Source organism: Engraulis encrasicolus, chromosome 3 (assembly GCF_034702125.1).
Source record: "Engraulis encrasicolus isolate BLACKSEA-1 chromosome 3, IST_EnEncr_1.0, whole genome shotgun sequence".
Taxonomy (NCBI): domain Eukaryota; kingdom Metazoa; phylum Chordata; class Actinopteri; order Clupeiformes; family Engraulidae; genus Engraulis; species Engraulis encrasicolus.
In genome coordinates, this window is record NC_085859.1 from 40,156,402 (window position 1) to 40,180,392 (window position 23,991).

Consider the following 23,991-nt stretch of genomic DNA (forward strand, 5'->3'; position numbering starts at 1 on the left):
GTCCTCATGGGCATGAAAGCCCAAATGTGGGGGGCTTAGCACATTGCGCCACAGCGCCCTCATAATTGTGAAGATCTAAGGTGGACAGTCTTCAGCATTGCCAGATGATGGCGCTGTGTTCCTGTTGCAGCCTGGGTACAGTTACAGTATGCTAAAATGTCGAGGAGGGCATGAATCTATTCAGCCTCATTTTTAAACAGGGCAGAATACAGATGAGGTACATTGGACTGAGCTCAGCGCGTTTGATAATGTCAGCCTCAGAGAACTTTCAGAAGATAAGAAGTCTCAGCCTCTCTGATCTAGAAGAGTTTCTGTCTTTTTTTGATTAAAATGTGTGCGTGCATGCGTGCGTGCGTGCGCGCGTGTGTGTGAAAGAAACACTGAAACTGGGGCTGAGCTGTGGAGAATCCGGCTAGGGAGAAAAACAGGGCACGCACGCACGCACACACACACACAGAAACAAACACACGCAAGCATGCACACAAGCAAGCACGTACGCACACGCACATGCACACACACAGTTGTGTGTACCTCTTTAATCTTCTCCTTGCAGAGCTTGTACTGCTTTTTCTGGTTGTCCAAGAAGGTGGTCAGCTCCTTCTTCTGTTGGGCAACAATCTGCTGCTGGAACTTCTTCTCGTCAGTAGCGGCCGTCTTCATCTACACATGCACACACACACACACAGACAAACAGACACGCACACGCACATGCAGACACGCACACGCACGCACGCACACACACACGCACCCACACACAGACGGACACATGCACACACGCACACACAAGCGCGCACACACATGCGTACAAACAGTATTCAGAAGGAGACAAAGAGAGATCTTAGTGGGTATTTCATGCAAGACAACTTTGCTAAGCTATGTATTTAGTTTACTCCCCAGCCTGTGTTGTTTACTGCTAAACTGATTCTTAATCACACGCTCTGTGGGAATCATTGTACCTGCTAGTAGGGTTTTCACATGATTACACTAAATCCTGTATGTAGGGGTTTAAACACACACAATGATGGGAGATGGGAGTAAGTCCATTACCAAGAACCTGTTAACTAAAGCAAGCCTGTCCGTCCTTAATGTGCACCTTTTGCCCTGTGTACTGCCATGGAGGTAAACAACTCTACTCCTAATCACATCTTGGCTGTATGCCTGCCCCACTTCTGCAAGCTGCCATGCACTGTAAATACCTGCCCAGGGCTGCATTTCTCAAAACCGTAGTTGCTAGCCAGTTAGCAACTTGGGTAGTTGGCAATGGGAAATTGCCTTGCAAACAGCAAAGTAGCTAACGTAGTTAGCAACTGTGGTTTCGAGAAATGCACCCATGTGCTCAGAAAGCCTCAACTACTATGAGAATGTGAAGGCACCCTTGTCGACTGATATGCGACTGAAAACAAGACATGCATTTTAGAATTACACGACGATACATACATAAGCTAAAGGGGCACTGTGATTGAATGCTTACTGCTAAAAGTACAGTAAGCAGGAACCCACAAGTCATATAGCAACCATAGCTGCTCCCTTCTGCTACACCAAGACATCAGAAATAACATTCATTGACAAATATACCCTCTTGAAAATGTTGCACAGTATTTATTTTAAACCCACAACTAAATAATGAGTTTGCTATGATGGAATCATCCATCCAAAGTCATTTGCATCTTCTTGGGAGAGTAAAACAAGCACAGCCAAATAAGCCTTGACTTGAACTCCAAATGACCTTTGTCTGCTATGCTGACTTGAATTCAGATTTTTTTTGGGAGCCTCAAAATGGAAAATACATGCAGGATATTCGTAGAAAGCCCTGCAGAAATGTTTCTTCATCTACTACCACGATCTACATTTCTACGCATAAGTGTAATGAATAACTAACCAGCCCAAATAAGCCTGGGGCCATTTGCATGTTTCAAATTAAGAGATTTTTTAAATATATCGTACACATAAGCAGTCAGCGGAATTAATATCAATGTGTCTTTTTATCGGCATATTATTAGAACGTGTGGAGCAGCTGGTCTCAAGAGGCTGTGACATCTACAATACATAATTCCTCGCAAAGACACAGCAGACCCAGTCAGACTCAATATTTTGGTGCATTTCAGTGAGTATGTGGAATAGTCAGTGTGGCATAGTCTAACACACACCAGTTCATTACATTAGATTGCATTACATACATTACACTTAGCTGACACACTTATCCAAAGAGATTTAGGTATTTGGGCGGCTGCATGGTACAATCTCTGGACAAATGTGGGTTAGATGCTTTATATTCATGGGAACTAGAGACGGTGGGAGCACTACTCCCTTACCCACATTCTACAGCAGTGGTTCTCAACCTTTTTTGGACAAACACCCCCTTGACCTCATCATAAGCCTCCCAGCGCCCCCTTGACCTCATCATAAGCATGCCATCCCCCCTTTAGAATTGAAAAATAAAATAGATTAATGCCCCCAAATGAGAACTAAGCCCAGCCCCCACTGAACTGTATCATTCTCAACGCCCCCTGGGGGGCTGTAGAGCCCCCGTTGAGAAACACTATTCTACAGGAAGTATAAAATGCATGCATACATGCTCCAATTGAAGGAAGCCACCCAAACACCCACCTCATGGCTAGCCTGAGGCTACAAGCAGATGTGCCATGCCACAGAACCCTGTTTCTTACACAGTTATTTTGCTCTGGATTCCATAACCGGTTGCCATGACATAGTTTTCATCACCCAACACACCGTAAAGTGTGCCTGAGGCTTTGTACCTGCTCCACCACCACATACCATGTTTGGATTGTACCCATTTGATTGTATCAACAAAGGATCTGTAGATTGTCATCACCTAGCTTGCAGTGTTCCTGATCCAATCCAGTCAGTCTGAGGCGTATATTGCCTTACAAAGGCAAAGTAACTACGCCAACATTGAAACTGAGAAAAATGCCTTCAAAGGATTGATATTAGGTTGGATATTGTTGTAATTTTGACAAAATGTGTAGTTACTGCACTTAGCCTTTGAATGGCAGTATACCAATGTGCCTATACCCCTCTGTGGGCACTAACCCTACTCATCTACACTAACCCTGCTCTGCCTGCCTGTATACCATGTATTTACCAAAATACTGTATGCTGCCAATTATATCCTCCATTACAAGTGTCTTTTGGATAAAAGTGTCTAAATGTTCAAGCAAAATGCAGTGTACATGTAACATAGTCTGAGGTGCCAGTTTTTCCCTTCTCCTCGGCCTGGATTATCTGCTAAAAGCAATGTAATGTAATGTAGAGCAATGTAATGTAGTGTAGTGTAAAATAGTGTGGCGTGGTGTAGTGTAGTGTGGTGCAGTGTAGTGTAAAAATAGTGTAGCTTAGAGAAGTGCAGTGTTATGTATTACAATGTGTCAGTTTATAATAATAATAATAATAGTAATAATAATAATAATAATAATAATAATAATAATAATAATAATTTGGTTTCATATAGCACCTCGCAAGGAACCCAAGGTTGCAGTTTAGGCCTTTCTCCTCTTCCCCTCACCTCCCTCTAGGTCTGGATGATCTGCTAAGTGAAGTGTAATGTAGATAGTATACAATAGTGTGGTGTGGTGCAGTGTAGAGTAGTGTACTTATAGTGTGGTGTAGTGTAGTGTACAATAGTGTGGTGTGGTGCAGTGTAGAGTAGTGTAGTGTAGTGTAGTGTAGTGTAGTGTAGTGTAGTGTAGTGTAGTGTAGTGTAGTGTAGAATAGTGTAGTGAAGTGTAGTGTTTTGCAATGTATTGCAGTTTAGGCCTCTGTCCTCCTGCCCTCACCTCCCTCTAGGTCTGGATGATCTGCAACGTGTATTGTAGAATAGTGTAATGGGGTGTAGTGTAGAATAGTGTAGTGTAGTGTAGTGTAGTGTAGTGTAGTGTAGTGTAAAATAGTTTAGTGTTTTGTACTGTAGTCTAGCGTACAATACTGTGGTGTAGTGCAGTGTAGAATAGTGTAGTGAAGTGTAGTGAAGTGTAGTGCTTTCTTTGGTAAGGGGTTGTTTTTAATGAGGTAGGGTAGGGTGGGATGGGAGGTGGGGTTTGTTTTGGTGGATGTGTGGACCACGGTTCGTTCAATAAAGGGATCTTAAATGTCAAAAGTCTTCTCTTGCCCTCACCTCCTTCTCTGTCCCGATGATCTGCTTAGTGTAGTGTAGTGTAGTGTAGTGTAGTGTAGTGTAGTGTAGTGTAGTGTAGTGTAGTGTAGTGTAGTGTAGTGTAGTGTAATGTAGAGTAGTGTAGTATAGTGCAGTTGCCAGTTTAGGCCTCTGTCCTCTCCCGTTGCCCTCACCTCTTTCTCGGTGCCGATGATCTGCTTCTTGGCCAGCTTCTCCAGCTCGATGAAGGCGTTGTTGGCCTGCGTCTCCACCTCCTTCTGCAGCTTGAGCCGGTGCTCGTCCATCTCCGTCTTCAGCTTGTTCTCCTGCGCGATCAGCTGCTTCTGGTGCTGCCGCCGCATGCGCTTGTAGCCCGACATCTGCTCGCGCAGCTCATTCTCCTGCTCGTGCTCGTGGATCTGCCGGGTGACCTGCACGACACCAAAATCGAGACCAGACCAGGAACAGACCGGACCAGACAAGACAAGACAAGACAAGACAAGACGACACCAAAGAAGAGGAGTTAGAGATTGGGTGGGACAGGACGGGGAGAAGGACCCAACAGGAAGAGTCAGGAAATTGGGGGAAAGGAAGGAGACAGAGGCTGTATTTCAAAGTGAAGGATCCTGGCCTTGCTAGGACGTGAAACGCCCAGTGATAGCAAGGCCAGGATCCTTGACTTTCAGATACAGACAGAGAGGGGAAAGCATTGAGAGTGACAGAGTGTGGAGAGGAGTGAGAGTGAAAGAGTATGGAGAAGAGTGAAAGAGTGTGGAGATGAGTGAAAGAATGTGTGGAGATGAGTGAAAGAATGTGGAGAGTAGTGGGAGTGTGTGGAGAGTAGTGGGAGTGTGTGGAGAGTAGTGGGAGTGTGTGGAGAGTAGTGGGAGTGTGTGGAGAGTAGTGAGAGTGTGTGGAGAGGAGTGAGAGTGTGTGGAGAGGGGTGAGAGTGAAAGAGTGTGGAGAGTAGTGGGAGTGTGTGGAGAGTAGTGAGAGTGTGGAGAGTAGTGGGAGTGTGTGGAGAGTAGTGGGAGTGTGTGGAGAGGAGTGGGAGTGTGGAGATGAGTGAGAGTGAGTCAGAGTGGGGAGAGCAGAGAAGGAGTTGAGTGAAATGGGTCAAAAGACCAAGAAGGAAAAGTGAAGAAAGGAGAGTGGAGTGAGACAAGTAACAGAGAAAGAGTATAGAGAGGGGTGAGACCTACAACTTAGGAAGAGGAGCGAGTGAAAAGGAATGGAAGGTTGCCATTGATATTGAAGCAATAAATGCTCCGATTATTTTTTGACTGGTGAAATGGAATCCTGCTACATGCTCCCAGACCTCCGTGTGTGTCGGAGTGCCACCAGGGGGCTCCAGAGCTACACACACACACAGAGGTCTGGCAGGAACAAGGCTAGGTAGAGAGGGGCGAGACGGGTAAATTAATTGGTAAATGAAAGGTAGAGAAAGAGAGGAAGAGTGAGAGAGGAGAAGAAAGTGAGAGGGTCAGTGGATGAATAGATAGAGAAGAGATTTTAAAACGCCCACTACAGAACAAGGACCGAAACAGGTTGTACAGTTTGTACAGAAAGAGGCTGAAGAATGATAATGGAGTGGGAAAATTTGTCCGCAGAGGAGGGATGGTAGCCTCGCACGCCGTCCTACGTTCTTCCGGCAAATGATTTGGCTCCGCACATAATGAAATGGTAGTATTATGGGATGGTCAGTACCAGGCTAGAGGGATGGACAAGTGGCACATCCGATTACCCAAACTCCCATCCTCCAACTGTGCTTGTGGAGTCACGCTTTTCTGAGGACCAAGGGTGAAAGTAGCTTTTGTTTCTTACCGGTGCTACCCCCCACCCACAAACAAACAATAAACAAACAACATAAACATGTACACTACAGATCTATATCGCTGCATGACTTTTTCGAGTACCACTTGTCTCAAATGTTATGGTGTGGTTGTAGGCCTGCGTTTTCTACTTGAATAGCAGACCTCACTTTTTTTCAAACCTATTTCCTTACCGGTACTGCGCACCAGCTGTACATTTTATACCGGTGCTGCTACGCACCTGTGCGCACCTGTCTATTTTCACCCCTGCTGATGACCCACCTCCACGGCGAAAACAATAAGGGTGTCGGCATGCTTGCTGTAGGATATGCGAGCGAGTGCAAGATTTGTTCATGAACACGTTAACATGCGTATTTAATGTCAAATTCGCGCGCATTGGACACGGCAGCCATATGCGTGCGTCAGGTGCGATATCTTCAAACTCGCTGGGGGCGATCGTGAGAATAACTCCACAGTTCCACGCGTGCGCTTCTGGTGAAGACGACAATGCCAGCAAATTTCAAGAGCGTCTCATTGAGTTTGTCTGAAATTACAAATATTTGCAATCATGCGTCCTTATTGCACTTTGAAAAAGGAGCGTACAAATATAGGAGCAGTAGCAGTAGGCCTAATGTTTCCTTGCCCAGGGAGCCCTTCTTTTTGTTTTTTGTTTTCCTTGTCGTCTGTGTTCCCAATTTCCGCATCGCAATGCTGCGCGCTCTCTGCCCCCTGGATGATACCGCCAGTACTTTGCGTCTTGGTCGACTGCTTTTAAAACAAGCATGTGCAGTTGGTTGCTCGCGGTGACGTGCGTAATTTGCGGCTCGCAGCAAGCGCGCCGAGACCTTAAAAGTTACCCTGCACAAGGCACAAGCCATTTTGGGAGGCATTTTCCCATTTCACAATGCTGATTGAAAATGAAAAAAAGACCTTTGAAATTGCACTTGTGCAAGATATTGAATTAAACTTCCATTGTCAGTGATGTCTTGTGACGTCATCACGAGGCCACAAGCATAACAGGGCTCGAGATTAACACCAGCCAACCGGCTAAATGCTGGTGAGATTTCAGTTTGGCTGGTAGAGAAGTCCAATTTAGGAGCCCCTTTTGACCCATTAGTGAATGTGTGTTGGCTAGTAATATTAGCATTTACATGCAATTTTGTGTGGTGATGAAAAAAAAATAATTTAGAGCCCTGAAGCACAAGGGAGGACAGGGTTTGGATAATGGAGTATGCCCCAGAAGCGAGAAGAAATTTGTGGATTTTTGCATATGCACCCCCTGACACTAAAGCCCATGTAACACTGCCCCAAGTCTGACCCTGAGCAGAGCTCAGCACAAATCTACTTTTCTATCCCCAGTTGCCAAGCAAAACATAGCGGGAACCAGAATCCCAACAGTTAAAAAACAGCACTGAATAACTCTATTTACTCTGTGTACCACAGCACTAATACAACAGAAATGAAATCTCATGTCATCCCCTGATCAAGTTTACCTTCCTCACACCAGCACCTACATTATTGTAGGCTTTCACAAACACAAGTGGACAGTTGTGCATCACAGAGATCAGCAATCAAACTAACTAATCAAACAATTTAAAAAAAGCATTAAGAAGCAACATAATCAATCAAGATTGATTAGAATGTCGTCAAGATACAAAAGCTTCACCTCTATACACCAGCACCACAGTCCACAGTCCCAGGTCGCGGTGGCAGCGGCGGGGGGCCCACCCACCTGAGCAAAGGGGTTCTCGGGGTCGGCGCCGGCGTCGCCCAGCTTCTTGTAAGCGGCCGCCGAGCTGCGCAGGGCCAGCATGGTGCCGAGGTGAGCCAGGCGCGCCAACATCGGGGCCGGCCGCTACGAGCGAGCGAGGGGAGGGAAGCCAGCGAGCGAGCGAGGGGAAGCAAGCGAGCGCGAGAGAGAGACACACACAGCCGAGACCCACAGCCACTTCTGCCTCCACGTCCTGCCTGCTGCTGTGGTGCTGTGGTCGTCTGACAGGAGCCCGGCTCACAGGCTCAGCCCAGCAGCAGTAGCAGTGGTGGTGGGAACAGCAGCAGTAGTAGCAGCAGTGGTAGTAGCAGCAGTAATAGCAGCAGCAGCAGCAGCAGCGACAGCCCACAGGCCGAGTGGCCAAACCTCCCAGGCCATGTCCACTTCAGCACTCCTCTCTCTCCCTCTCTTCCTTTACTCTCTCTCTCCCTTCTCTCTCTCTGCCTCTCTCGCCCTCGCTATCCTTCTGTTTAACACCCTACTCTCTCTCTCCCTTTCACATCCTCTCTTCCCTCTCTATATTCTACATCCCTCCCCTCCCTCCCCTCCTTCTCTCACTCTCCTGCGTTCACACTCCGTTCCTCTACCTCTCTCTAGCCTGCCTGCCTGCCTGCCTGCCTCACGCCCTCCTCCTCATCCCTCGTTCTTTCCTTTGCTCTCACGCTGCCTGTTAAGCAGCATTCGGCGTAAAGGGGGTCACATGAGTCTCGCAGGAACCGGATGAGAGAGAGAGAGAGAGAGAGAGAGAGAGAGAGAGAGAGAGAGAGAGAGAGAGAGAGAGAGAGAGAGAGAACAAGCAGAAGAGTGAACGAGCAGTAAGAAGGAAAGAGGGTGATGGAAATGAGAGAGAGCTAGAAGGATATTTCCTAATCGCTTTTGAATCAGTAACCCCCTAGTAACCAATCCGCCGAGCGCTCTGAGCCGAGTGCCAAGGAGCCGAGTCATGCCATGTGATTTCCTCTCCTCACGCAGGAGAGAGGGAGAGAGAGGAGAGAGAGAGAGAGAGTAGAGTGGAGAGAGAAGAGAGAGGAAGGGAGATGGGGGAAGAAAAAAGAGAGTGAGGGAGGAAGAAGGAAAAAAAACAAAAAAGCTCCGCCGAGAATAAAAGGGACAGGCGAGCCGAATACTTCCAGGTTGAAGGTGATTCTGAAGGATATATTACTCACTCACCGACCGCCACACAAAACATCAATACACACATCTGCCTCGCTCCCACTTAACCCGGAACGGACAGATTTTTGAATGAACCACATGACACTCTTAATATTATACACATGAGCATGTGGAGATATTAAGGGGTATAAGCCCTGCCTGTAGCCCCATGTAATAATCAGCTCTAGGGTAAAGTGGAGGCAGATGAAAGGGAAAAGGGAACAGTACACTTATCAGGAGGAGGAGGAGGAGGAGGGGGGTATGGGAAGGTAATGGTACTGATGGCATTACCATTCCGTACTAGGCGGAAATCTGGTGGGCCCGGCCCGCAAGCTAATGTTTTAAGCATGAGCACTGCTGTGCTGCTGCATTTCCTTACTGTTTGTCCTTTCGCCCTGATTCATAATATATTCCTCTCTCTCTAGCTCTTCTTGCCTGCAGTGGTTAACACACACACACACACCCCACACACACACACATACATACACCCCACACACCCCCCAACTACCCCTCCAATATCCCCCCACCTCTACCCCACACCACACTTGCACTTAACTTAAGCAGTCCAAATTGATTGACAGTTTCACACTAAAAGAGCAGAAGATGCTCAAGGGCTATCACTAGAGGCAGAAGACCACCAAGTCAAGATGCCCTTTCAGAGGCGTCAGACTAAATAGCATTTTGGTGGATTCGCAAAACGTCTCTCTCTATTCATCCCTGGCTTGTGTGACTTGTCATTTTCAACAACAACAACAAAAAATAGATTTTAAACCATGAGAACACTGTCTTTTTTTCAGACACACTGCACCACCCCTGTCTCCCCATAGAGGGCAGTCACGCATCAACAAAGAAACACATAAGAGCCATCCTCTCACGAGGGTGATGTCATCTCCTTAGGCATCGCCACGGAGACGGACCCACACACACACACACACACACACACACACACACACACACACACACACACACACACACACACACACACACACACACACACACACACACACACACACACACACACACACACACACACACACACACACACACACACACACACACACACACCGCCTGATTGTGTGACTTCATTACGCTATGGACAACACCAATCACCTGTACACCTCTCACTAAACGCAGACAGTGTTCCTGTGAAATATCATGACCCCATGACATGCCCACCGAGTCCACCGATCAGCCAAAAATCAGTACTGGCGTTCAGGCTCCATTGAGTGCCAAGGAAAAAGCATTCTTGCCAGTACAATCAAAATGGTCTCCATCAGAGCCAGTGGGAGGGGTTAGAAGCAGAAAACAGCTTGTTAACTAGAGCGAGTTGCCTTGACAACAGACAGAACCGTGCCACTGGTGGTGATGGTGGTGGTGGTGGTTGTGAACCTTTTTCCACCCCAAATGATAAGAGAGAGAGAGAGAGAGAGAGAGAGAGAGAGAGAGAGAGAGAGAGAGAGAGAGAGAGAGAGAGAGAGAGAGAGAGAGAGAGAGAGAGAGATATGAGATAGGGGCTTGGAAGGAAGAAGAAAAGAGGAAAACAGTTTCAATTCAGAGAGAGAAAGAGAGAGCTAGTGAAATAGATAAAGGCAGACAGAAATAAGGTTAGAGTTCAAAGAAAGAAAGAAAGAAAGAAAGAAAGGAAGGAAATGGAAAGACTGGTGGTGAGGTGATGTAGGAGGAGGATAGGAGGCTGGTGGTGAGGTGATGTAGGAGGAGGATAGGAGGCTGGTGGTGAGGTGATGTAGGAGGAGGATAGGAGGATAGGAGGATGCACCAGAAGGGAGGTAGGTAAGGTTACTGATACTAGCATGGCTCTCATCAACTTTTTTTCATCACTAGCCAAAATGGCTAGTAGACGTTAATCTTACTAGCCAAGCACACACTCACTAATGTGTCAACATGGCTAGTAAGTTGGTCTTTTCTATCAGCCAAATTGAAATTTCACCAGCATTCGGCCGGTTGGGTGGTATTAATTTAGAGCCCTGGATGCTGGTGTTGTGGTGGTGTAGGAGGAGGATAGGATGGGAGGATGTACCAGGGTCCTACACTACAAAGCTGGTTCAGGATAAGTCAAGGTTAAGTTAAGAGGTAAATCATCTAATACAAGAGCTTTTCTTAAGAAAATGAGGACTGCAGGCTCTTCTATTAGATGATTTACCTCTTAACTTAACTATACTGAACCAGCTTTGTAGTATAATGCCCCAGAAGGGAGGTAGGTACTGTAGGTTACTGATGCTGGGGTGCATTTCTCGAAACCAAAGTCGCTTACTACATTAGGTACTTTGTTGTTTTCAATGCATTTTCCCATTGGCAACTACCGAAGTTGCTAACAGGCTAATAACTTCTCTTTTGAGAAATGCACCCCTGGTGTTTTGACGGAGGAGGCTCACCAGTGAGGCAGACTTGATGGTGGCAAAGCGCTCGCGGTTCTTGTAGTGGTGGTGGTGGTGGTGGTGGTGTGCCTGGGCCTTGTCCCCTGAGCCCGAGGAGTGGCCCTCTGCCCGTGCCTCGCCGCCGCCGCGATGATGATGAGCGGCGTCATCCCTGATGAACTGGTGATCCTAATAACGGAACAGAACAGGGAACAATTTTAGGAAGTCGGTGAGAAACAAAAGGGACATTTCTAGAGATGGACTGGAGCAAAAAATAATAATAAATACAAATCAGGTCACACATTTTCAGCCAAGGCTGGCCCACTGGGTTTTTATGTTTGAGAGTGACAATGACTTTCACAGCATATTACTGTAGATATCCAATATGAGCTATACAGCCAAAAATGCTTTTTTCATATCTGACTATCTGGGATACGCCTTCTGTGGCAGCATGAGGACTGATAACATTGAGGTGAGGGCCAGGCCAAAATCTCCAACAGTCCACTGGGCAAATGCCCTATAGCAAAATCCAGCTATGGACACAATCACTGGCGGCTTTCTGATCAACATTGCCCCATGTTACTAAGTGATCATATGGGATCAATTCAATTCAATGTCAACTTGGTTGGCATGACTGTGAGTATCACGGTTGACAAGGCTTACAAAGAACATCAAACATACAGTATTATAGAGTATTTTGTGGATCAGCACTTGTATGATTGCTCTAATTACGAAACTGGTGGTGTGTGCACTGCAGACAAGTGATGATAAAACAGCACATATGGAAAGGCCAGTGGAAATGGTGTGTGTGTGTGTGTGTTTGTGTGTGTGTGTGTGTGTGTGTGTGTGTGTGTGTGTTTGTGTGTGCCCCCGCTCTTGTGCGCGCATGTGCATGTGCGCCTGTGTGTGTGTGTGTGTGTGTGTGTGTGTGTGTGTGTGTGTGTGTGTGTGTGTGTGTGTGTGTGTGTGTGTGTGTGTGTGTGTGTTGAAATCCTCTGTCTTGCTTATACTTACACCCACACACACACTCAAGAATAATACCAGACAGACAGCAGGAAGCTATTAATACACAACTGCAGAGTGGGGTTATGCGGATACACAGACACAGGCGAACTCACACATGCACGCACGCATGCACGCACACTAAAGGCAATAGGGAGCTAAATATATACACAAGTAGAGTGGTCCCAGTTCCCAAGCTCTCCCTAATACTCCCTAAGACACATACACACACACACACACACACACACACACACACACACACACACACACACACACACACACACACACACACACACACACACACACACACACACACACACACACACACACACACACACACACACACACACACACACACACACACACACACATACACACACCTCTGTGAGCCATAGCGCAGAGTGCCTGTGATGGCCCTTTCAAGTCTGGCTAATAATTTATCCGCTGGGCCCAAGCTGAGCCCAGATGTGGCTGCGGCTCTTCGTCTAGGTCAGTGGTTCTCAAACTTTTTCAGACCGAGGACCACTTTGTCCTAGCCAGGCCATGCCCTCCTAGTGACGCAACACCTTAGGCGTTGCAACTAGTCAGGTCAAGAGCAATGCAAGTACTTTCTGAGTTCCCGCAAATACGGAAGCAAACAACCATAAGCAAACCAAGGGAGCCGGGTCAACCATGCCGTTTGTGAAATGTTAATTGTTATACTCCAGACCAAGTATCGAAGAGATTTGAACGTTAATGATAATCAGGCTAACTTTGTCCCCCCTCCGAAATGTTCAGGGACCACCTGTCAACAGAATTGACAGTTGACGGGTGCTAATTTGACAATGCTAATTTTGATGCAGATCACTTACATTCTATTCACATTATATATCTTATTACAAGCTTATTGTGGTGAAAATAAGACTTCAGCTATGCTTATCTTTGTAATAATGTTACAAATATAGCCGACTGCTAGCTTGTCTGGGAAAAGTAGAAATCCCCGCGCGGACCACCAGTGGTCCCCGGACCACACTTTGAGAATCACTAGTCTAGGTGCACTCCAGCCTCCTGCAGAGCACAGTCCATCCCCAAACACTCCGCCAACGCATAGCACTCTCACTCTCGCTCTCGCCCGGCCCTTTCAGACAGCCGTGAAAGATTATGCAAACATCTCGTCTTCCTCTCAAGTCTCAAACCACCGCTCCGGTTCAAACTTCAAAGACAAGTAACGAATTGTGAGCCTGATTTGTGGGGCAGCCATGGCCTAACGGTTAAGGTGATGGGCTTTAGGATCAGAGGGTCGCAGGTCCAAATCTCACCCATACACTCCCTACCTCCACCCATCTCCCCATCCACTACCCTTGAGCAAGGCACCTAGCCCCAATACCCATACCCCCCATGTAACCAATACCCTGTACCTAAAATAATTGTACGGAAGTCGCTTTGGATAAAAGCGTCAGCCAAGTGTAATGTGAAGTCAGACTGGAATACATAGAGTCGTACATCAAGACCAGCAAAGCCCTTGATAAATGAATTGATACAAGGAATATTTTATTTTAGTCCAAGAGGACTCGTCAGAATGAGGGAGGAGGATTCCCATTAGCGGATATCCATTATTAGTTCCTATTATTCACTTGGTGTCTTCATGTGCAAGCCACACCAAGGACCATAATAATTCAGATGAAAGTAGTGTAAAGATACAGTAAGATTCCATTAAGTATCAAGTAAAATGGTTCTTGAAAACGATCATTTACTGCCAATATACAGACAATAATGCTAATGCATAAGTGACACCAAGCACGGCAATTTTGCATATCCAACTTTGAGAAAAAGGACAAGATCGGACACTTCTTCTTGCAAATGGGAAAGCTGTGCATTTCTTTTTTACATTAAAAAAATACAGTTTGGGACTGTTTTTTTTGGCCTATACAGTAGGTCAGCGTAAGACACCGACAGGAAGCGAGTGGAGAAAGAGAGACAGGGAAGGGTTGGCAAAGGACCAGGGCTGGCATCGAACCCGGGTCAGCCGCGTAGCAGACCAAGTGCCCTACTGTTATAGCCACGGTAGGGCCAAGTTGTACATTTCTACTCCTTCCACATTCACTACAGTAGTCTGGCTGCCAAGACTGAAGATGGGCCTAGGTCTGTCTGGCAAGGCTCCATAGACAGGAAGTCTGAGGAGAAGTCTGGATCAACAGGCATCTTTCCAATGCCTCTGTTATGTGTCCAACTTATTAGACAGAGCAATAGCAAACATCTTCTATTAGAGTAAGATATCACAAAATCCGCCCACCCAATGCAAAGGAGTGTACTCAAGTTTGGTCTCCTAAGGGGGCGTTGTCCCCTCCTTCTTGTCTTTCTGTGTTATTTGGCAACGTCTTGCATGAGATGCGGTATCGCCATCTACAGCACCAAGGGAACTCCATTCACTCTCAACTGTAAGACTCCTCACTGAAGGTCTCCTAAAGGGGCGTTCACCTGACATCACATGGATCTTGAAGTATCTTACTCTAATAAGATGTTTGGCTATAGCCATTCACATGACTGTTTGTAGTGCCCATTTCCGCAGGTGTCAAACCTGGATTCAGAAAGTAAAACCACAAATCTGCCACAAATTTGTTTCAACCTGCTCTGAACCAGCTGACCATAATGAGTAGCTACTTAATAAAGTGAAACCATACAGACCACTAATTGTTTTGTGTAGTGGTGTTCATTTTTCATTAATGCACACAACAACAAACACAAGAACTGCAACTAATGCCCATCTTCCCTTATACCAGTGCATCTAGCTCGTTGAACATTTTGAAGCACCCTCTCTCTATACAACATAGCATGCAGAATGCCTCTCTGGCCTTAGGGGTGCTGATCGGACAAGACAGTGACAGTGACAGCCCCTAGTCCTTCCTGTAACCATGAAGGGCCACAATGCTCCACTGCACTACAAAGCAAAAAGTAAGTAACTGCACATAGCTCCGAACTGAGTAAAATTACATTACATTACAGATAGCTGACATTTTTTTTTTTTTAATCCACGGTGGCTTACAGTTACTTACAGGGTATTGGTTACAGTTCATGGAGCAGTGTGTGGATAGGTGCCTTGCTCAAAGGCACTTCAGGCATGGCATGGATTGGTTAGAGTGGGGATTGAACCGGCAACCTTTTGATCAGCCCAACGTCCTGACTTTTATACCAAGGGCTGCTGGCTTAAGTGACTTCTAATTCTATTGTCCAGCAGTAGTTTTAGGTAAATTGGGCAGTGGGTACATTTCATCTAACTCTATATTTTGATATACACTACATGTCAGTAAACAATAATAGTAACAATGCAGTTACTGCCCGTTTGCTTTGTAGGGCAGTGTACTGTAGTGGTGGCATCGGGGCACACTATAGAGAGCTGGACATCTTTATCCTGCATGGTGGAGGACTGTGCTGGAGCAATAACATGTCACTTCGTGTTTGGCCCCTGCGCTGCGCATGTGGCATTGTTGCCCGCCTGGCCCTGGCCGCCTTACTGGCAGGGGCATAATGCACTGCGGCTGCCGTCAGCTGGCATTAGTACCAGCTATATGTACTCGAACGGCCTTCACCAACCAACCAGCACCCAACGGCAACGCAATGACTAATGTTTACATTTCCCTTTAGGCTCAGTCAGAAACCCCAAAGACTTGCATCCCAGAGGTTGCCGGTTCGACTCCCGACCCGCCAGGTTGGTGGGGGGAGAAATCAACCAGTGCTCTCCCCCATCCTCCTCCATGACTGAGGTACCCTGAGCATGGTACCGTCCCACCGCACTGCTCCCCATGGGGCGCCACTGAGGGCTGCCCCCTTGCACGGGTGAGGCATAAATGCAATTTCGTTGTGTGCAGTGTGCAGTGTTCACTTGTGTGCTGTGGAGTGCTGTGTCACAATGACAATGGGAGTTGGAGTTTCCCAATGGGCTTTTCTTCTTTCAAAGAGAACTAGAACAACGGGAGGGAGGGATCACTGTACATTAGTGGTTCTCAACCTTTTTTGAACAAACGCCCACTTGACCTAATCATAAGCCTGACAACACCCCCTTTAGTATTAAAAAATGAAATGGACTAATGCCCCCAATGGCAACTAAGCCCCGCCCCCTCTCAGCTGTTTCCTTCTCAACGCCCCCCCTAGAGCTCCCCAACGCCCCCTGGGGGACTGTACCGCCCCCGTTGAGAAACACTACTGTACATAGACAAGTCAGTGCAACAGGTCAAGGGCAAGGACTACTGAGATGCAATGATATGACATTGCTCCACAATAGGTGATTCAAAGCCAAACTTCATAACAAAGAGCAATATTCCATATAAATGGTTTCATAACAAAATCCAAGTCACTCAACTCAGAGCGGTAACTCAGAGCTGTAACTAATCGGCCACTATGATACTGTATGAGAGTTATTTATTCTAAAAACAAGATAAATGAAAGAGCTGTTCCAGCACTAGATTTTTTGGAGGAGGAAACCAACGCACACCAGAGGTTTCAAGGTGCAGTTAGCGGGTACAAGTTCACTTCAAAGGGGGAGATACAGTACCACACACTTATCCATCATCCTGAATTTCATTTACATAAACAACGTTTCGGCCCGTGTGGCCTTTCTGAAATGTACTTGCACACTCTTGTCCATCATGCTATATTTTATTTACATGTTTTGGCCAGTGTGGCCTTTCTCAAGTTGAGACATTCAGCATGATGGACAAGAGCATGCCGAATCTTCCCCTTTGAAGTGAACCAGCACTACATCTACCACATTTACCTTGTGTGACTAAACCGGTTTTGTGAATCAGCCCACTGTTAGCAGTAGAGTTGTTAAACTTGGTGAGATGCTACGTACTGGTCCCCTGAGGGTGACTGAAGGTCAAGGTGTCATCACGTCAATCAGGCAACAGACTGCACCACTTGAGAAGATCACATTCTGAAACCTTTTCAGGAGACACATGACTTTGTGTCTCTTTGGAGCCGACCTGATGAAGGACATCTTGACAGAAAAGAAGATCCGACCATAACAACCCAACATGAGTGCGTGTGTGTTTGGAGCTTCTGTTTACACATTGGAATGTGTGTTGGCGAGGTAACACACTGGAATGTCTCTGCATGCTTGCATGTGTATGTGTGTGTCAGTCGGCATGCCTGTGTTAATTACAGTGTATAGGGGAAGGCTGTGTTCTGTGTCTGTCATCGTTCTGACATGGAGCTCACAGTAGAGCATGTGGTGCTTTGCTTCACACTGACCCCCCGGGCAAGAAGCCTGAGGTGCGGGGGGGTGGTAGTGGGGGTTAAACACATCACCCACAAGATGTGTCTCTAGGTGTCACATGCAAAGGTTTGAATTGGACTTTGACGTAAAACAGGTAACAGTGGCATCTACCTTATAGCATGTGTTTATACCAGCGTTTCGCAACCTTTTCTGTCTTGCGTACAGATAGGGTTGGGAAAGCAGGAAAGAGAAGAAGACAGGGGGCTGGAGGGAAACTCCATTGTGGAGTTTGAAATGTTTAGTCTCTTCACTAGGATGGTTCTTCAGTTCTAATTCTGATGTGAGGAATCTGGACCCCGTTTCTTAACAGCGTTGTTGCTAACCAGTTAGCAACTTACTTAGTTGTCAATGGGAAATTGCATAGCAACCAATTAAGTTACTAACTTAGTTAGTGACGACGTTGTCGAGAAACACACCCCAGGAAGAGAGGAGAACCGATATTGAGAAACCATATTGTAGCCAAAGGGAGGGGAGGGGGGAACAACGGACCTTTCTGGGGTGCGGTGCGGTCCGGGCTCCAGTGTGCTGTCATTGGGGTGCATCATGGGCAGGTCCGGGCTGTGATTGGATACTCGGCAGAGTTCACCAAAGAGTATCCAATCACTGGGTGTGATTAGAAAGGCAGGCTGATACACTTCGAAGGACGCACACTAGACTTTGGGAAATGCCCAATATTGAGAAACCATATTGTTGCCAATGTGAGGGGGAACAGAACAGACCTTTTTGGGGTGCGGTACTGTCTCCAGTGTTAAGTGGAGAAGCAATATAGAGAAACCACATTGTAGCCAAAGGGAGGGGAGGGGAACAACAGACCTTTTTGGGGTGCGGTGCAGGCTCCAGTGTGTTGTCATAGGGGTGCATGAGGGGAACAACAGACCTTTTTGGGGTGCGGTGCAGGCTCCAGTTTGTTGTCATAGGGGTGCATGAGGGGAACAACAGACCTTTTTGGGGTGCGGTACGGGCTCCAGTGTGTTGTCATAGGGGTGCATGAGGGGGAACAACAGACCTTTTTGGGGTGCGTTGCAGGGCTCCAGTTTGTTGTCATAGGGGTGCATGAGGGGGAACAACAGACCTTTTTGGGGTGCGTTGCAGGGCTCCAGTTTGTTGTCATAGGGGTGCATGAGGGGGAACAACAGACCTTTTTGGGGTGCGGTGCAGGCTCCAGTGTGTTGTCATAGGGGTGCATCATGGGCAGGTCGGGGCTGTCGTCCAGGACTTCCTGGATGCTGTTGACGCTGCTGCTCTGGCTGCCCGTGCTCACCGAGGTGCTGGGGATGGAGTGGTTGCTGCCCAGGCTGTTGACCTTACAGCCGCCGGCCTGCTCCCCATCCTGAACACCATCACCATCAGGGGAACAGGGGAGAGGGAGAGAGAGAAGGAGAGACAGAGAGGGAGAGATGGAGAGAGACAGAGAGAAAAGGAAAGAAAGGAAGAAAGAAAGAAAGAAAGAAAGAAAGAAAGAAAGAAAGAAAGAAAGAAAGAAAGAAAGAAAGAAAGAAAGAAAGAAAGAAAGAGAGAGAGAGAGAGAGAGAGAGAGAGAGAGAGAGAGAGAGAGAGAGAGAGAGAGAGACAGAGAGACAAGGAGGAAAATGAGAAGGAAAAGGAGAGGTGGGGAGAGAGTGATAGATGTAGGGATAGAGAGATAAAAAGGGAGTAATGGATATGAAGATGCAGGGAGAGAGAGAGAGAGAGAGGAGGAAAAGGAGGAAAAGGAGAAGGAGAAGGAAACGGAGAGGGGGAGGAAGAGGGGGGATAGAGTGATAGATGGAGGGATACAGAGATAGATAAAAAGGGATATGGAGATGCAAGGAGAGTGATGGATAGACAACAGAATGAGAGAGAGAGAGACAGAGAGTGAACGAGACAGAGAAAGAGAGAGAGAGAGAGAGATAAGAGATGCAAGTTCATCATTTGGGTGAGACATTCTTTTACACACATAAATCTATCTTTGCTAATTACTAACACAAATGACACAATGAGACCCTCACCTCACCCCCACACATACTCACTCACAGTAGTAGCATTCACCCACTCCTTACTCCCAGACTGTGCTTGGGGGCCAGCGTTGTGTTCATGCTGGACTACACTCGGCTAAATATCGGACAATGCCAAAGGGCTATTATCACACCTACATACTGTACGTTAGACCTACTACAGAGCATATTGTCCTGGCACACATCACAGAATAGATGCAACCAATAATTCATGTTTTTATTGTCTCTGTGTTTCAAAGATGATGACATGACATCTGGGGTACTGCAGAGGGGCTAATGATATTTTTTTTGTTCTTTTGATACAACGGCATAAGGAGACACTGGTTGCGTTCCAATATGCAACCTTGCGTCCTCCACTTGTGCTTGTGGCCTCGTACCAGGAAGTAATGTCATGATGACATCACTGACAACAACAGCATTATATTTCAGTATCTTGCAAAAGCTCAATTGCAAAGTCATTTACTCATTTGCAAACTGGACGGTGAACGAAGAATAGTCCCTTAATTGTAACTTAATTGTTTTCTCCATGGAGGCGGGGCATTAGCAAAACTTGAGGCCACAAGCACAAGTGGAGGATGCAAGGTCCCATATTGGAAGGCACAAACAGTGTGTGAATGTGCACTGTGGATATATTGTACTGAACGCCTGAGAGGAGGAGCACTGTAGCAGGTGAACTGCATCGTGGGTAATGGGCATGATTTCCCATGACGACCATGAATGGGAACATTAGCTCTGGTTTTGGGCTTCGAGTTTTTTATTATTCAGAACTCTCTCCAAAAAATGAACTTGAACTTGTTGGAACATTCCTGCATGTGGGGAGAGAAGTGCTTCGTACGTACGTGTGCTCTGACAACCACACAGGTTCAGAGTGATGTTTTGACAATAAGTCTTGACAACCATTTAAGTCTTTTTTTGCGTTTGTTATGCAACAGGAACGGGAATGAGCTACAGTAGATTCAGAGGCGGTTTGAGGCGGTTGTCTTGCAACCACCTCGCTACCATACTGTCGCCCTCCCACCAATTCACACAAAGAATGCCACCCAGCCACCTACCCACCCACAACACCTCCCCTTCTCCCCACATGCCAAGTCCCCATTCACCCCCCCCCTCCCCAACCCCTCTCCACACCTCCTCCTCCTCCTTCCCACATGTCAAGCCCCCGTTCACCAAACCCAGTCTCCACAACCACCCCCATCATCCCCAGTCTCCCCTTCTCCCCAACAAGCCCCCCTGATCTCCTCCACTCCCCATCTCCACAACACCTCCCCTTCTCCCAAACATGCCGAGCCCCCCTGATCTCCTCCACTCCCCGTCTTCACAACACCTCCCCTTCTCCCCAACATGCCGAGCCCTCCCCTGATCTCCTCCACTCCCCATCTCCACAACACCTCCCCTTCTCCCAAACATGCCGAGCCCCCCTGATCTCCTCCACTCCCCATCTCCACAACACCTCCCCTTCTCCCAAACATGCCGAGCCCCCCTGATCTCCTCCACTCCTCCTCCGGCGTGTGACTCACCTCCTCCTCCTCCCCAACATGCCGAGCCCTCCCCCGATCTCCTCCACTCCCCATCTCCACAACACCTCCCCTTCTCCTAAACATGCCGAGCCCCCCTGATCTCCTCCACTCCCCATACCCAGTCTCCCCTTCTCCATGCGGAGTCTCCCCCCCTGATCTCCTCCGGCGTGTGATGTGACTCACCTCCTCCTCCTCCTCCTCCTGGGACTCTCCCATTGGTCCCCTTCTCCCCAACATGCCGAGCTCCCCTGATCTCCTCCACTCCACACCTCCTCCTCCCACAGTCTCCCTTCTCCCCAACATGTTGACCCCCCCCATCCTCCTCCTGGCACTCTCCCATTAGTCTCCTTCTCCCCAACATGGCGACCCCCCCCCCCCCTCCCCCAAACTCTTCCACTCCCCTCCCCCATCCCCCCCCCCCCCCTCCCGCCCTGATCTCCTCCTCCTCCACTCCACTCCACTCCTCCTTTGGCGTGTGTGTGTGTGTATGCGACTCACCTCCTCCTCCTCCTGGGACTCTCCCATTGGTCCATGGTGCTTCTCCTGGTACAGGATCTTCTTCATCTTGCGGTACTGCAGGTTGTCCAGCTCGCGCACCGCATCCTTGGTCCGCTGGATGAGGTCGATGAGGACCCGCGGGGGACGCTCTCGCCGCACAAAATCATGCTGGACAGGAAACACACACACACACGTACACGCACGCACGCACGCAGGCAAGCACACAAACACACACACACATGTAAACACGCACGCACGCGCAAAAGCACGCACGCACACACACACGCGCGCGTGCACGCACGCACACACACACACGCACACACAAACAGGTGAATAGAGAGAATGGCAATGTGTAAGAGAGTACAGACAAAGGCAGGGAAACAAAGACAACACAGAGTGATACAGACTGAGGAATCCACAGGCAGGCAGACAGAGATACACAGACAGACAGACAGACATACAGACAGACAGACAGACAGACAGACAGAGAGACATACAGACAGAGAGACAAACAGGCAGACAGGTGTAGATAGATAGATAGATAGATAGGCAGGCAGACAGACACCAAGACAGAGTAGATAGTCAGAGTATGTAGATAGACAGACAGACAGGCAGACCGACCAAAAGACAGATTCAGTAGATAGATAGATAGATAGACACAGTAGATAGATAGATATATACAGTAAATAGATAGATAGATAGATAGATAGATAGATAGATAGATAGATAGATAGATAGACAGACAGACAGACAGACAGACAGACAGACAGACAGAGACAGACAGACAGAGACAGACAGACAGAGACAGACAGACAGACAGATAGATAGATAGATAGATAGATAGATAGATAGATAGATAGATAGATAGATAGATAGATAGATAAAAGAAAGACTAGATAGAGAGACGGTGAAACAAAACAAAGATTAAGATGACAAACATAAAAGAGCAAGGGAAGAAAGGACAGACAGACGGGTGTAGATAGACAGACAGACAGACAGACAGACAGACAGACAGACAGACAGACAGACAGACAGACAGACAGAGAGGTAAGCTTAGATATACAAAGAAAGACTAGATGTAGAGATGGTGAAACACATCAGTGAAACAGATTTAGATGTCATGCACAAAAGAGCAAGGAAAGATAGGACAGACAGACAGACAGACAGACAGACAGACAGACAGACAGACAGACAGACAGACAGACAGACAGACAGACAGGTTCAGAGAGAGGGGGGAGGGAGGGGGTAGCAGAAAGAGAGTGGGAGAACAAATGCAGAAGACGCCAGGCAGACAGATGAATGGCAATGGCAAAGAAAGAGAGGGGTACGGAGAAAAGGAAAGAGAGAGAGGCACGGAGAGAAAGAAAGAGAGAGAGGAACGGAGAGTGACGGCCAGCCAGAGCTTACTGTAGCTAGCCACTGCCATACAGCACCCCCCTCACTACCTCCCCTACCCCCAACCTCAGTTTGACTCAACACAGGTGTCTGGACAGGTGACTGGACAGAGGTAACAAAAAAATCCCAAAAATCATAGCAATGATAAAAAAAAAAAAAGATAAGCTGCGATTCGATCTCCAACGGCAAAAGCAAAAGAAGAAACAAAAGAAACAAAAGAAAGGAAAAAGCAGCAGGCAGGCACAGAGATAGCAGCATTATATCAGAGCATGCTCTGTGGCTAGGCGGCTAGAGGTACGGTACAGCAAAGGATGATTGATCTGATACCTGCACAAAAACGGTCCCTCGGTCTTGGGTCTCTTTACCGAGAGAGGGAGAGCGAGAGACAGAGAGCGAGAGGAGCAATCTAATGGTGCATTATTTTGCGACAAGTGTGGCGAGCCGAGCGTGCTTTAACCTCCTCCCCTACGCAGCAGAAGCAGCAGCCCGGCTCCGGATGGCGTTGTGCGGACGCGGAAGGCAGCGTGGTGGCGGGGTACGGGAACGGGAACGGGAGCCCGGATCGGACCGTCATCTTGTGCTGCCGTTTCTGCTGCTGCTGCTGCTACCGTTGCTGCTGCTGCATGCCCCATTGCGTTACTCTGGGAATGTGCTCTGCGCATTACGTCACTCCCCCGGACCGGCACGCACGCACACACACACACACACACACACACACACACACTCACTAAACACACACATTCACAGATTCACACACACATTCACATTCACACACACACGTACGTACAAGGGAGTACTGGTGCAGCTACTAAGCACTAGAGGGCGCTGATAGCACACCTCAAACAGAACTCGCACTCACTACACTACACTACGCTACACAGCCCCCTGAACCCCTCTCGCTCTCGCTCACTCTCACACACACACCTCCCCTCCCTTGGCCCTTTCCATTTTTACTCGCGCAGTCTCACAGACACGGGCGAGGGAGCATCAGCGAGCAAGTGATGGAGGGGAAGAGGCGAGAGGGAGAGAGAGAGGGAGAGAGAGAGAGAGACAGAGAGAGAGAGAGAGAGAGAGGGGGAAAGGGATAATGTGATTTTGTGAGTGAGTGAGTGAG

At 47.7% G+C, this 23,991-nt stretch overlaps 1 protein-coding gene across 5 annotated transcripts in view; it reads right to left on the bottom strand.

The window, feature by feature from the left end:
• The window catches only part of taok3a (TAO kinase 3a), a 116,179-nt gene that overhangs the window by 15,514 nt on the left and 76,674 nt on the right, over positions 1 to 23,991 (bottom strand). For all 5 annotated transcript variants that reach the window (XM_063195406.1, XM_063195402.1, XM_063195404.1 and 2 more), the window contains 5 exons: positions 21,483 to 21,650; positions 18,612 to 18,803; positions 11,239 to 11,409; positions 4,306 to 4,542; positions 532 to 660 (listed from right to left, as the gene is read on the bottom strand). In XM_063195406.1, the coding sequence (XP_063051476.1) occupies positions 532 to 660; positions 4,306 to 4,542; positions 11,239 to 11,409; positions 18,612 to 18,803; positions 21,483 to 21,650 (897 nt within the window). The remainder of the gene's footprint in view (positions 1 to 531; positions 661 to 4,305; positions 4,543 to 11,238; positions 11,410 to 18,611; positions 18,804 to 21,482; positions 21,651 to 23,991) is intronic.